The sequence below is a fragment of the Electrona antarctica genome (genome assembly GCF_951216825.1).
Source record: "Electrona antarctica genome assembly, chromosome: 17".
Lineage (NCBI taxonomy): Eukaryota > Metazoa > Chordata > Actinopteri > Myctophiformes > Myctophidae > Electrona > Electrona antarctica.
This window is the reverse complement of record NC_136798.1, coordinates 10,587,110-10,602,157: the sequence shown is the minus strand read 5'-3', so window position 1 is coordinate 10,602,157 and position 15,048 is coordinate 10,587,110. Positions and strand designations below refer to the sequence as shown.

The 15,048-nt window shown below is 43.1% G+C and overlaps 2 protein-coding genes across 2 annotated transcripts in view; one reads left to right on the top strand and one right to left on the bottom strand.

Annotated features, from left to right (window-relative positions):
• extl3 (exostosin-like glycosyltransferase 3) overlaps nt 1-3,502 on the top strand; it is a 29,782-nt gene extending 26,280 nt beyond the window's left edge. Inside the window, exon 6 of the mRNA XM_079525370.1 lies at nt 319-3,502. Within this exon, the coding sequence (XP_079381496.1) occupies nt 319-528 (210 nt within the window). The 3' untranslated portion in view covers nt 529-3,502. The remainder of the gene's footprint in view (nt 1-318) is intronic.
• Nucleotides 3,503-5,894: 2,392 nt separating this feature from the next.
• On the bottom strand, nt 5,895-14,900 carry syt14b (synaptotagmin XIVb; the record flags this gene model as incomplete). Its single annotated transcript, XM_079525748.1, has 9 exons — nt 14,860-14,900; nt 12,908-13,640; nt 12,085-12,193; nt 11,648-11,791; nt 10,818-11,062; nt 9,933-10,370; nt 9,354-9,531; nt 6,588-6,644; nt 5,895-6,211 (listed from the first exon to the last, which is right to left on the bottom strand). Exons 2-9 carry the CDS (start codon nt 13,586-13,588, stop codon nt 5,895-5,897), a joined length of 2,169 nt encoding a protein of 722 aa, XP_079381874.1. The 5' UTR covers nt 13,589-13,640; nt 14,860-14,900.
• Between the last annotated feature and the right edge of the window lie 148 nt (nt 14,901-15,048).

The following is a 15,048-nucleotide window of genomic DNA, read 5'->3' as shown; positions in this document are numbered from 1 at the left end:
TGTCAAGTATAGGCTTGGGCGCCACATGACGTCAGGGAGGCCTGCTGATGTTTGGTGGGGCATGTAGATTTTTTCAGATTGTTGTGGCGAGCATGAATAAGACAAACATTAAAAGTCCATAGACTTGGCTGCCCCGTGACGTGATGTTGGAGTGGCCCCATAAACACTGGACTTAGTGTGGTGGGGGTGGAAAGGGGCGACAACAAAATCTTTATTCATCTGTTTATCTGACCAACAAAGGCAAGCTAATACATTAGCTACAGTGCTTATTATTCTTATTATTATTAGGAAATGAATAAATAAGTCTTTCTGACACAGGTCACGTCTCGATGGACCTTCCGCTGTCCTGGCTGCCCCCAAGCCCTCTCACATGACGACTCGCACTTCCACGAGAGACACAAGTGCATCAACTTTTTTGTCAAGGTGTACGGCTACATGCCGCTGCTCTACACGCAGTTTCGCGTGGACTCTGTGCTCTTTAAGACTCGTTTACCCCACGATAAGACCAAGTGCTTCAAGTTCATCTAGTGTCCAGCCTCGGGCTCAGCAGCCCAGCATACTGTGCTGAGTCACGAGGCAGAGCGCATTAAAGGCTGTACAGAGGAGCTCCTACTGATACTGCTGATATCGGTGGGCAGATTGTTAGATGGATGGATGAATGCACCGAATGCTGGGCCGGTTAAATGTGTGTTTGGGTGGGTGGGGTGGGGGGGGGGGGGGGGTTGGGCTCGACCAAGGGATGGACGGACGGACATGTTAGAAGCTGTTGGCTGAGCGTAACTGGAAACCCTGGGTGTGGAAACTGACAGTACGGTTGCCAACAAGGAAGCCTCGCCAGCGGATGCTACCCTACTTTTCCAACCCGTTTCTTGTCCTACAGACATGTTCCATCAGCAACCACTATGGATCTCATTTTCACCACTTAACATGCCTGCTGAGAAGAGAGAGGCGTGCTTGTACACTACTTGGTAGCGACTTTCTAAGCCAGACTCTTGACTGATAACGGTTGCTGTCGGTTACTGGATGAGCGCCGCCACAATGGGTCGGGGCATGGGAGCCGGCCGGGCCGACTTATTGACAAGAACATTTTATCATTGGGAGAACAAAAGTGTCAAAGGCAACTGGTCGCCATTGCACTCTTTTAGTTTTTTTTTTTTTTTTGGGTTGGGGGGGGTCCATTTTACATTTACGATCTTGTACGAATCTTGTATATGAAACATGAGAGAAGCACTGACGGTCAGAAGTATTTTATTGAACAATATCTTTTTTTTATCAATGTTGTTTAAAATTGTAAATCTATGTGGAATGACCATGTTCCAGAAGCTCTGTCTTTGGGAGATCTGACATCAAATCAAGGAAACAGCACACTAGTATATCCACAAGTAGGCCCAAATATAACTTTAATATTAATATTAAGGGATCGAAAGTCACTTAATAGGTTACCATAAGGTCTCAAACCTCACGATGGAAGAAACACTATCAGACGCTTTTGTTTTATGGGCTACACTGTCAAGGAGTAAGTCAGTAAAAATTGTCTTTTCTTTTTTGCTTTACACTATTATGTAATGCATTATGACCAATATGGATGCTTGACTGGAATAATATTGGTCATTGACCAGTTATAGTATTCCCAATTGTAATGATAATGAAATGCTTGTAAATATGGTTGTCACTTTCTGGCCAAGCCACAAAGTCTAAATTGTCTGCATCTTCAAAAGTCTTTAACGTTGTTTTTTTTTAAATCTGTATTTAATGTTCCAGTTAGGCTTCCTGTCAGTTTTAAGACTTAAGGTTTGATTAATAATGTATTTTGTAGGTTACAATTATGAGTAGTTCAGTTTTGTAGCGGGGCCAGAAAGTAATAACCTACAAATAAAAGATCAAGTCTTCAGTGTTGTAGGAACACACCCCCCACCCACCCATCCCCCAGCTGCTATGGTCTTACACTTATTCTTACACGTGTCTGCACAGAACCTGCCAACTTCTAACAGAAAAGCCACCTTACCACTCTGTTGGTTTCACCATATTTCTGTTTTTACCATAATGCTTGATGAATGTTTCTTTGCCAAATACTGTAGGTACGATATCTGCTGATCTGCAGCATAGTTTTGCAAGGCGCTCAATGTGAATTCTTGTTAAAGGGATGCAGTCGGGTGTACTCGCCTCCATTTTGCATGGTACTTGACAAAGTGTCACGTCCGTACGAGTTCCATTTTCCAAGTTCCCCTCTTTAATGTCGTCTGTTGTTCCTTTTTAATTTGACCAGTGAGTGGATTTACTTCAACAAAACAAAAGATACTCAGCTGGTAACCGTGTTATCAGATGATAGGATTATTTTCTTTCCGCTTTTATATAAGGAAATCTCATGAGCCCATGGTTTCTGTATATTTATTAAATATATTGTTAAAAAAAAAGCTGAAGAAGCTCTCTCCTCAAGGAGAGTAACTTTTAAAATGGTAAACACACATGCAATAAAATGAGTTGGGCCTTGGGGTGAATTATTGCAATGAACAGCACCATTGTACCATGACTGACCGTGACAGCACTCATCAATAAATGAAGGTAAACCAGCGTGTGCCACTGAATGTCTGAAAGCCCTGTTATACTTTGTTGCACGCCAGTGTCGCACACCTAAAATAGCCAATCTACAAGCTCACAGCTTGACATGTGAGCTTTTAGATCTGCTATTTTTGGCGCCCAATGTGGCCCCTTGTATGAATTAGGCATATGGACGGTGAAATACTGCTATGGCCATGCAGGGATGGAATCATTCTGTAGGTGGCAGTAAGGCATGGTGTGTCAAATCCATCAATCAAAATGTCACAAATTTGACCCCCTTCTGCAGAAGACTGAAGTGTCCTTGAGCAACCTTCTGAACAGTGCGCTGCCTCTTTATGGCATCCAAGTAGACAAGTCTCAGAGGAGCATTTTTTTTAAACAAATCAATTGCACTGTGCAATTAAGTGCCCCAAACATTTTTAATTTTATTTTCTATTAATAGACGGACATATTCATTGTGTTTGTCACATGAACTCAAAAGCCAGCCAGGGCGTCTGTCGAGTCTAGCCTTGTCGACGTGCAATAACCCACCCTCCTATTTCTGTGCTTTTTATTGGAACTCCAGGGGCCTCATTAATTACCTGCCTGACTACAAACCTGTCCTCGGGGCAGGAATGGGTCAGCTGGTGTCCCAGGCGGCTGTTTGGAATAATATCCTCCAATTCCTCCCCTCCATGTTATTTCCCCCTCCCGGGAACAGTGGCACAGCTGGTTTTCTACGGCTCGGAGCAGGAGAGGCCCCCCAGAGGGGACACCGTCACTCCGCTAGGTATTAAGGAGTTGTGAAACTATGTGCTCCTGGAGTCTGTTCCAGAACTCTGGGAGCAGCTCCAGACACCTGCACAGTACCAGACTGAAAACCGATGACAGCGTCAAACGTACCATTGAAGGCCAGATGAATGGAAATAAACTCTCTACGTTGTTTAAAAACACTTTTGACTGGTGTCCTAATTAGCTTGTCTGTCTGATGTGGGAATGGGAGAGCTGTGGGCCAGTCCCAGAGGGACACTTTAACCATGTTGAGGTAGATGCATGCTTGGTCACAGAAGCCCATGGGTTTTACTAATGCAAAAAAAAAAAGTATCATTGTCCCCATTTCTTTTCTAGAATTGATAGATTTATTAATACCCCCTTAATGAGGAGAAAGTAGATATTGGGTCTTTAAAAAACAAAACAAACAAACGAAGATGAATGTTCCAAAAGTAAATTTCATTGTTCTTTCATAGACTTTGAAGTAATTTGTCAAATATTATGGTTCGCCAATGCTTTCTGGTGTATGGTAGTAGTGTATGTTATTTTTTTCAATTTCATATCTTTATTATTGCAACTTTCTTACAGATTATAACCGCAATGTCTCATCATCTTTTAAATAGGCTAATGTTAAAGCCACCTATTTAAAATTAAAATATGTTAATGAACAAATCTTTAAAAAGCTTATGTCCCTGCTTTTGAAACCAATCCGGGCATGCATCTATCTATATTGACAGTTTGTTACACTGTATGTGGAAACGAGCTAATTCTAATTATTTAATTCAGGTTTTCTCCAGTTTCCAAAGGAATTAATACTCAGACCTAAATATATATATTTTTAGAAAGGCAAATATTTGTTTGATCTTTGAGTACAAAGTAATTTAATTTCTGGGTGATATAAATTGCCTGCAGTCGTCCTGACCCAGAGGCATTAGGTCAACTTGCATCACAGGCAGAGGAATAAAGAATGTATCCCACACCCCTCAGGCGAGGGGAGGGGGGGTTGGGGGGGCTGCTTTCATTCTGCTCTGACAAGGGTGTGGTACTACAGTATGTGATGTGATTTTTGTGGGCCTTTTCAGGACTGGGGTGGTTTGAACATGCAGCTCCTAGTCATGTCTACTGGGAGATTACATGTCAGAGCGTGGCTTTCATTAGCATTGGGAGTGTATGCAGACTCTGTCAACAAAATGACATCTATAATCTCCTCTGCTATCCATTGGACGCAAGCAACTGTGTACACATGCATTGACTTATACTGCTGGGATATTCTATGACGGTATTTTCTAATTTTATTTATTTTTTCTTACCTGAATTTTTGTGTTCCTGATTACATCTCTGCGCTCCTCACTGAATGCTGTACCTGCATTGCACCGGGTAATTTGACAAGCCGACAAGCAACATTACAGTCTGTCATCGCCCCTATACCTCAGAGACAAAAATATGTTCCCTCTCAGCGGAAAGTCATGCATTCTGAAAGTTGTCCGAAGGCTGGGTGGTGAAATAGGCTTAGTCTTGATGGAACACACAGGACACTGAAGGTAGTGTCGGTAGTGCCACACAAGTGCTGTGCTCAGCACAAAAGAAACAGGCCCAGTGACCACTTAAACACGTTATCTTATTTAAAATGATGACAAATGCATAGTGTTTTGTATGATATAAGACCATTATAAAAACAAACTAAATTGAGCTTGCATTTTGTGTAACATGCCCTGCAGACAATAGAAACGGTACACCGTTGGCGTTATGACCTACAGTATAAAGCCCCAAACATAAGAACATTAACCAATGCTGTAGGTAGGTACTGCATAATGCCACATGCATTCATGTAAACAGACTGAGCAAAGCATAGCGTGTCAGCATAATTGCAGCATGTTACAGGCCGTCTTGTTAACAAGTCTTTCAAATAGCTTCCCATTTGCCATTGATGGCTACGTCTTGGTAGAGAAATGTCTGGTATGCTGGTGGAAGTCAGGTGAGGTCCAGGAGATACCGGGAGGAGTATTGCTTCTCCAGGACCTATAGCTCTTCTTTGGTCCGAGATGAAGAAAACCAAAAGCATAAATTCCTGTCACTCAACAGGCTATGAAAGTGTCTATCATCTCCTGTAAACAGTATCATGCAATGCCTCCGTGGGGATAATTATTGGAAAAATACAATAACGGTCCCATTCTGTTCCTACGCATGTCCAACAGATTTCATTTGATGGATCGACCACTCGGATTCAAAGAATGAACCGGTCAGCCTCGTTTTTCTGTCCGTGATGGGCCTTAAATCTGCATGTCACACTTCTTCCACTAATGCAGTCAATCTGCCCTGCCATGGCTGGTTGACGGGTATTAAAAGATATTCAAACAATCTTTGGGGGTGAAGACCAGATATCTTTGCCAGTCCCCCCCCCACTTACTTGACAAACCAACACACAACCACACCACTACCAGCACCGGGCAGGCCGCTCACCGCACACACAAACACACCACCCCCTATCCCTTCTCTGGGGTGATTATCAGCCACGGTGACCCCTATAGGTTAAATAATTTTGAGAATTCAGCATCCTTCCGTCAACTTCCTCTCGCCTCCTCGTTCTACGTGTCTGACAGTGTGTGCCAGTGGCAGACCTGCTGTCCCTCGGCCTCCTTCATCTCAGTCCAGTGGGCCTGCTGGTCCTCGCCCGTGCTGCTGTGCCCTAGGGAGACCCAGCCCAGCCTCTCCCGGGGCTTCATGCTGCTCCGACAGCAGAACACGGACACCACCAGAGAGACCTCAGACAGCTGGAACAGCGCCACCTGGAACACGAAGCTCTCCTTGTAGGTGGGGTTGGGCTGGCCTCGGCACACGGCGGTCTTGCACTTGGACATCTCCTTCCCCTTGGAGTCCAGCATGGTCAGCTTGACGTAGGTGTCTGACCAGAGGTGTGAGAGAGACAGTTTGGTGTGAGTGAGACTGACATCTTGTGGCTGCATATTGGTAATGCAGGAGATAATGCTCTCTGGGAATTTGTGTGGTTTTTTTTAGGGATGATCATTAGTCTAGAAATGTGTGGAGGATGCTTCTGAAACATTGTCAAAACAATACACTTTGACAACTGGGCTAGGTGTTAGACTGTTTTCTGTGATGAACGTTTGCAAATGGAGAGAAGTCGGAGACAATATTTGTTTGTGGAAACAAACTCACAAAGAAAGGCATATTAGTTTCTTTCCAGCATTACCACAGATCATAATAAGTATTTACATGATCCGACATGAAGGTGGCCAAAGGGTCAGTGACAGCTGACTCACCTCTCATGATATAAAGCTGTCCTCCTACGAAGTGTTTTATACAACAAAACAGACCATCTGTGACACACAGCACAGCACACACAGAGATGGAAAGAGGAAAAAGTCAGAGAAGAAACAAGACGTGAAGACAAGACTCAGGTAGAGACAGACAGGAAAAGTTTCCCAAGACTCAGATAGAGACACACAGGAAAAGTTTCCCAAGAAGCTTTGCTGAACTGTATACAGTTGGAGGCCATCGATATTGTCCTTTTCTTTTTGCTGAGTTTTGCGTGATCTGCGCAAAAGGACAGTTAACCCATTTTGTTGTTTTAAACATTATGTTATAATTTAGCTATTGAAAAATAGCAGATCTACAAGCTCATCGCGCGCCACCGAGTGGCGCGCTACGAGCTTGTAGGTCTGCTATTTTTGAAAAATCGTGAAAATATTTTTTTCAGAAAACTGGAGGATTTAGAAGGATTTTTTTAAATGTTGAGGTCAGGCCTAAATGGGTCAAATGATAAGGGACAATATCGGTGGCACCCAACTGTACATAATGTAACATTCCCATATCTACACAGCAACATCCTGAACACTCATCATCTTGCTGTGTAGAACGGCTCACCATCAGTGGTGGAAAAAGTACTTGCATGTTTTACTTAAAGGACCACTTCACCACTTTTTAACATCTCTTCATATAATTGGTTCTCACTAATGTTCATGATAAAACACCACCATTTTTGTCCTACTCAGTCTGTGTCTCATAGGAGGGCTTTGGGCAGTTCGGACACCCGTCCACCAGTGACATCATCATTAGGCAGATTCTTTTTTAAACAAGATTTGTTTTAAAATATATTTAGATTTTTATTATCGTGAGAACGATGGCTTCAACTTTTGCATTGCAACTTTTCAGTAAAAGAAAGCCTGCCGTTTCTATTAGCTTGGATTCACCATCGATGATGTCACTGGTGGACGGGTTTCTGAACTGCCCACAGCCTTCCTATGAGACACAGACTGAGTAGAAAAAAATGGTGGTATTTTATCATGAACATTAGTTAGGACCAATTATAGGAAGAGAAGTTGAAAAGTGGTGAAGTGGTCCTTTAAGAAAAAGTATCAATACTGCAATGTAGAAATACAATTAGTTACAATTAGTAAAATTAATTAGTAAAAAATAAAATGATATTGAGTAAAAGAACAAAGGTATTGGCATCAAAAAGTACTCATCATGTAGAATGTCCAAAGTTAAAGAAAGAAAAGAAAATCGCAGATCTACAAGCTCACAACGTGTCATGGAGTAGAAGTAAAAGTACTGAACATTGTAAATACTTGAGTAAAGTAAAAGTACCTGAAAATTGTACTTAACCCATTCAGGACCCCTTTTGGTGTTTTAAGCATTATGTTGTACTTTAGCTATTGAAAAATAGCAGATCTACAAGCTCGTAGCGCAGCATCGAGTGCTGTGCTACGAGCTTGTAGATCTGCTATTTTTGATGTGGCACAAATCTTTGAATATATATTCTTTCAGAACTAACGTTTTTAAATCAAATCTTTGCTTCTGGGGGGGACCCCAGAACAACATATTTTTAAATTTAATTATTTTTTTAGAATCGACCTCAGGTCTAAATGGGTTAAGTACAGTACTTAGTCACTTTCCACCACTGCTCAGCATCCATTGTAGAAAGATCTTTGTGTTAGAACGAGGAAATAGCCAAAAGCCAAGGAACATCTGCAGAGGGAGCTTTGTACTCACTTGTAGGGCTGTGACGGTATGGAATCTGTATTACCGCATTGAAAAAAGCAACGTATCCCAATTGCTTATCGCTATGATAAGCTGTAACCTGCAGCTATGGATATGCAGCTGGATATGCCATTTTTGGCATATCCAGATTGGAACCAGATTGATTTATTGAGTGTAAACGGCAAGGTGGTTTGAAATGTGATTAAAATCTGGTTTCTAAAGATGTCTCTCAGTCTAGACGCTTTAGCCACTCACAGTGAATAACAAACTGTCCTTTATGTCACTCACTCGCCACATGACATGTGAAGGATTTTGACCTATTCATTAACGTGTGAGTGGTAGCGTTATGGAAGACATTGAGAACAATAGCCCCTGGACAGAAGGAGATATTACCTTTCTGCTAGCACTTGGGGGGATGCCTCAGTATAGGCGAAGCTTGAAGGAATGTACAGGAACAAGACCATATTATATCAAGACATAGAAGGACATGGCTGTAGTGCCAGAGGGGAAAAAAACGAAATATAAGGAGACAAGAGATGGAAACAACAAAAGCGGGGCGGGACGAAATAGTTGCCCATTTTATGAGCTGATGGACATCATGCCATCATTACCACAGCAACCAATGCAGATAGGTCGTCGACGGTGTCAGAATACACATATCCGGTTCGCTTGATCACTTGTAAGTAACAGTGTGAACACAGGACAGTCAGTGCTAAACATCGTATTTGAGAAACAAAACAGATGTGCCTACAGTCTGAACAAAGACCATAGAGAAATGAGTTCTCTATAAGCACTTTCAATCTAATTCCAACTGTTTACTTTGTTGCTTCTGTTTCGCTTCTGCTTCTGAAGTAACGAGCGATACATTTTGTTTCTCCACAAGCCCTTGAACATAGGATTTAAGAAAGTCGATGATAACGATTAACGGTCGGTAAGCTATATGCAAGAAATAATAATGTAAGTATTATGACAGAAATTAACTCAGCCCCTGCACGTTATCCATCACATGACCGCGGTAATGTGGTTACTGTCCCATCCCCACTCACTTGTAGGTTTGTCAGAGGCCGTGGTTCTGAAGTGGCTTCCCTGGATGACCTCAGCAGACAGGCGACCCGTGGACGCGTTGTAGATGAGACCCAGGAAGATCTCTGGTAGGGAGTCTCCACTTGATCTGTAGGACAGTGCTCCTGCACTGCGAGACACGCTCACCAGAGAGCCACAGCCCTGCCAAGACCAAACACCATGGAGGTTACTGTCTGTCATCTGCTTAAAGGATGTCTTCAGCCCTTTTCAACCTATCCTCACTAATGCTCATTATGGTAACAATATGGTCTACTACTCACTGTCTCAGTGGAGTTCATAAACCCACCTACCAGTGATATCATCGATGGGGAATCCATGCAAGCTAATACTGTAGAAACCGCAGACTTTCTATCCCTGGAAAGTTAGCATGCTATACGAAGCCAGTGTTCTCGCATTAACAAAAATCCCAAAGGACCAATTATACGAAAAAGCATGTAAGCATTTAACAAGCATCAGATATGTTTGGATAATAATTAAAGAGTCAGTATTAAAATATGAATACAGATGAATGTCATAACCAATGTTTGACCAAAGCCTCTCACCGTGAGCTCAGAACCTGGCTCCAGGGTGACTGGCAGCGCCATCTTGCCCTGCAAGTTGAGTTTGGTCAGGTAGAAGATCTTCTCCCCCAGGACCTTCTCCTTCTTCATGCGTCGGACACTGTAAAGACGGAAGCGCACAGCGTAGTCCCCCAGGGCCTCCTGCTCCACCCGTGAAAACTTGAAGGTCTCCGTGAAGACGGGACACGGACCCTTCTGGACCCCCGTCTTGGCTCGCTGTTTCTTGGTGGGAAGCAGCACCAGGTGCACCTGCCAGGCGATGTTGCCTGTCTGCTTGAGAGCAGGGATGTCCGTGGCTGCCGTGACGGTGACGGCCAACCATTGCTCGCCCGAGTCATACTCGAAGGCCACGTCCAGCGTGCCATACTTGGCCATGGGCTCCGGCTCGTAGGCGGAGGGAAGCATAGGGCCAGAGCCGTCCTGAGAGAGGGAGAGCAGAGAGAGATGAATTAAAAAGGGATAAATACAGTCACAAAGAGAGTGAGGTTGGAAAGAGTTAGGATTAGCATATTGCTGTGATTAAACAGATGGTCATGAGTCAGAGAGTCCTGCAGGTCAAATGTGTGAGCTCTACATCATTCAAACAGCGTCAGTTAAATCAGTCACAAACATTATGAATTTAGTAACACACTTTCCAGTGATAATCTCTACTTTGTTGCATTTAGCCTATTGTGTGGCCCTGTGTGTCAAGCAAAAGTAAACAAACCACAAGGTTTGCCAATACGTTTTGGCCCTGCCCTGACTTATATAAAGTCATGGGGGAGGAAGTAAAACAGCCAAGGCTTGTTTTATGGGATAATGAGACGCAATAAACGTTAAATGCCCCAACCCAAGAGGGAGTATGAGTGTAAATCAGGCTCCTCTGACCTCTGCTCCCAGCACAGCGGTGCTGTCACTGGGTACGTCCTCGTCATATCCTTTGTTGAGGTAGCTCTCAGTGTCCTGGTCCACACTGGCCTCACTGGAGCCCTTGGAACGCTCTAGAGACCCCCTCCTGACCGCCCGGCCCGATCGGGAGCGTGGGACACGCGCCAAGGTGTCCTCGTCCTGATACGGGGGAGGCTGGAGCTCATTCAGAGAATGATCCCGCTTTATCCGCTGGATATTGTTAACTATCTCAACAAGAGAGAGAGAGAGAGAGAGAGAGAGAGAGAGAGAGAGAGAGAGAGTAACACAATATGGTGGGTGTGGTGTTGTATGTTACTGGAGACTCACAGTATATGTTACATGAGAACTGTACTGGAAGGGTCTGTATACATATACCGGTATATATATATACATACACACAGGTATATATACACAGGTACATATATATATCCCATAATCCCATCGATTCTGCACTATTTAGCAATATCTGGATGGCGCCATAAAAGGCTGCACAATTTACATAGGCAGAGGCTCAAATCACATAGCACGACAACGGGGTGAGAGACGGAGAGACACCATCCTATACCACACTGGATCTGTTATAAAGAATACAATATACATACATACATGTATAAGTCTTCTGACATTTATCTTACCATTCCCACATAAATATACAGAAAAACATGGCATATTTTGGACATAGTTTGGATGATGATTAATCATGATTAATTAATTTTTAAGCTGTGATTAATCTGATTAACATTTGTATCGCCTTATAACATATAACATGTAATAATATACAGGCAATATTGAACATTGCTGTCACTCACCCTGTGCACAGGATGCATCACTGCTGTAGCCCTCTTGCTCAGTACTGTGTTTCTGTCTGTTGTTCCACACAGACCCACTGTTCTTGTGGACTGCTGCCCCTGCGTCTGGTACCTTCTCCTCCTCACTCCCTGATGAACCCCCCTCTGAGCAGGACACAAGGCAGTCCCATTTAATACATCGTATCACGGACAGTTAGAAGTTTTATCAAAGTTTTTTACACATTTTATAACACAGTTGACAGAGGTGAAGAAAGACGGGTCATTGGGTTGATTTTCGCACAACATTCGAGCGAGAACGATCGGGAAAAAGAGTTTTGTTTTTGTTTTTCTACAGACAGTTAAGTCCAGTCTGAAAGGTCAGCTGTTTTAAAGGCAGGGCTGGAAATGAAGAGGTAAAGGAGAGCAGCAGTGAAAGATAAGCATCACACCGCTCTGACCTTTGCTGGATTTCTTCTTTTTGCCGTTCTTGCTCTTCTTTTTTTTGTCTTTCTTCGACTTCTTTTTTTCGGTGTCTTTCTTCGACTTCTTTGCGTTGTCTTTCGCTGCCTTCAAGGTTCAAGGTTCAACTTTATTGTCCCCGAGGGGAGATTTGTCTTGGGCACAAAGCTACACAGTTGCTTCCCATATAACAGCAGTGGTGGAAGAGGTACACGGATTTGTTTTACTCAAGTACAATTAACAATACCATAATAAGTCCTGTACACAAAATGTAGTATTGGCTTCAATATATACTTACAGTACCAAACTTATAGTACTTACTATGTAGAGTGCAGGCCATTTTACAATCATGTGTTATTGGATTATAATTACAGTAGTAATGCTTTAATGTGTTTATCACTTTAACATGGCTGTTGGTACTGATTTGAATTGCTTTATGCGCTGCTGGGTAGCTTAACTTATAATAATAGGTCATCATTTAGCAATTAAAGTATGTGTTGTAGAAATAATCTAAAGTAACTATAGATATCAAATAACTGTTGTGAAGTAAAATGTACAATATTTTCCTCTAGGATGTATAGAGTAGAAGCATAAGGTATCATGAAATAGAAATACTCAAGCAAAGTAAAAGTACCACAAATAAAGAAAATGTTCTTAGTTAATTTCCACCACTGTGAGACATCTTAAACATGCTAATTTGATTATACATTCAACATTGACAACAGGATTGCTTGAAAAAGAAACTGTAAGAATTAAAATGCAAAATTGCTATGTTTTTTTTTTTTACTAATATCTACCGTATTACAGTAAAGTACACTTGACCTTCTTCTTTTCTGGAATTGTCTCCTTCGTTGGCGAGGGTGGCTTGACCTTTCCCTTTTTCTCTGCACTCGCCTCCTCTTTGTCCTTCTCTGGCGCCCCGGCTTTCGCCACGGGCTTGGGCGACGGTGGGGCGTCCTCGTCGCATGCGTCACTCTGCCGCTCCTCGGTGGGCTCCTCCTCCACCTGCGTGTCCTCCTCCCCACCGCCATCGTGTGCCTCCACAGCGCCGTCCTCCGCGCCCTCCTCCTCCGGGTCGTCCTGGCACGTCTCCTTGCGCCTCTGGGTCTCCTGGGCTTCCTTCTCCTGCTGCCTTTCTCTTTTCTCCCTCCTCTTCTCCTCGCGCTTCTCCTCCCACTCCTGCTGCTCCTGCTTCTTCCGCTCCTCCTCCTCCAACTCGGCCTCCGTCCTCTTCACCCTCCAGCCCCCGTTCCTCCACTCCCACTCCTGTTGGCTGGCGGAGCTCTCCGTGGCCTCCGTGGACTCCTCCTGGGCGCTCTCAGCCTCGACTTCCTCCGCCTTGCTAATGATGGTGGTGACCTGTTCAGACACTTGGTCGCTGACCGCCGACGTGGCATCGCTGACGGCACTCGCCAGGTCGCCCACGCCGGTGGTGACCGATTCCAACATGGAGGAGATGTTGACAGAAGGGAGGTTGCTCTGGAAGCTCTTGAAGAACGACATGTCTCTGCCGTCGTCACTCCTCACGCCGCTACAGATTAGCTCAACACAGGCACTGAACACGGATGAATTTGTAATTATGAATGTTTGTCACAGCCGTGTGTGTGTGTGTGTGTGTGTGTGTGTGTGTGTGTGTGTGTGTGTGTGTGTGTGTGTGTGTGTGTGTGTGTGTGTGTGTGTGTGTGTGTGTGTGTGTGTGTGTGTGTGTGTGTGTGTGTGTGTGTGTGTGTGTGTGTGTGTGAGATAGAGAAAGAGAGAAGGGGAGGGCAGCAAACACTGATATACATTTTGAGTGAGTGATTTGAAAATGTGTGTTTCAAATTCAGTGTCCTGTATTCTAACCTTGTAATCTATACATGACATAATAACATTATGTACTGACCTTATATGACCCCACGCATGTATCCCATAGTGTTTGTTGAATATTCAAACTGTGATCAAGATAAACAGGAGTACTGTCTTACTCATAAAATGTAAGCTTGTACAGTGTAGAAACAAGCCTTCACTACAAGCAATGGTGAACTCAGTCAAGTTAAATTATAATAAGATTGAGTGTGATACAAAGTCTATGAAGACTAGAATAATAATATAATGGATTCATGGAACATTCTTGTTGACCATTATGCAAATATAATGATATTCTGACATTTTTACATTTTGGCTACTCATTTGAAACATTAGGGGACAAATCCTTTCGAATCCTTTCATCATTTGGCCTACAGTAACAAAACAAAACAAAAACACATTGTGAGAATTATTAGCTACACTGCATTTTACATTTTAAAACAAAGTAAACATCTTGTGCCAAGATTACAATCTAATTTGTAGCACCCATTAATTTGACTGAGGGCTGCTAACTGAAGGTGGTTTTCAGTCAAAGCTCTAGCGTAGAAATGTTCAGCCCGTACTGTATGTAACAACTGTTTGGTGAAACAATATCTAACGATCTACTCCTTTTAATGTAATTATTATCATATTTTACTTTTATTTATTTTTTATTTTTAACTGAATTTAGCTTAAGGGGCTTCTTAAACTGAGTTTAAACTGAGTCCTATCGTTCCATTGTAAGACGGATATGTGCAAATCTGACATAACACTGTTTTGTGTGTTGGCAGCCCCCAAGCACAGAATTTAGGATTCTTGATATTTGTACTTCAAAAGGCTGTGTGTAAATGTGCCTAGACAAGTCAAATCCCTTGTATGGGTGAAAATACTGGGCCAATAAATGGATTCAGACTAAAATAAACAGATTCTGATTGTGATTGCGTCTTTACCTGGCTGCTCCTTATGGCCATCGAGACGAGACAGAACGCTGGTGCTCTCCACAGACAGTTTGTTGCTGAAGTAAAGAAAACAGAGAGCCATCAGCGCCATGAAGACGGTGAGAGAGGACAGGACACCGAGGAGCTCGGGAGAGACTGAAGAGAAGGATAGAGAGAAGAAGAAGAAGAAGAAGAAGAAGA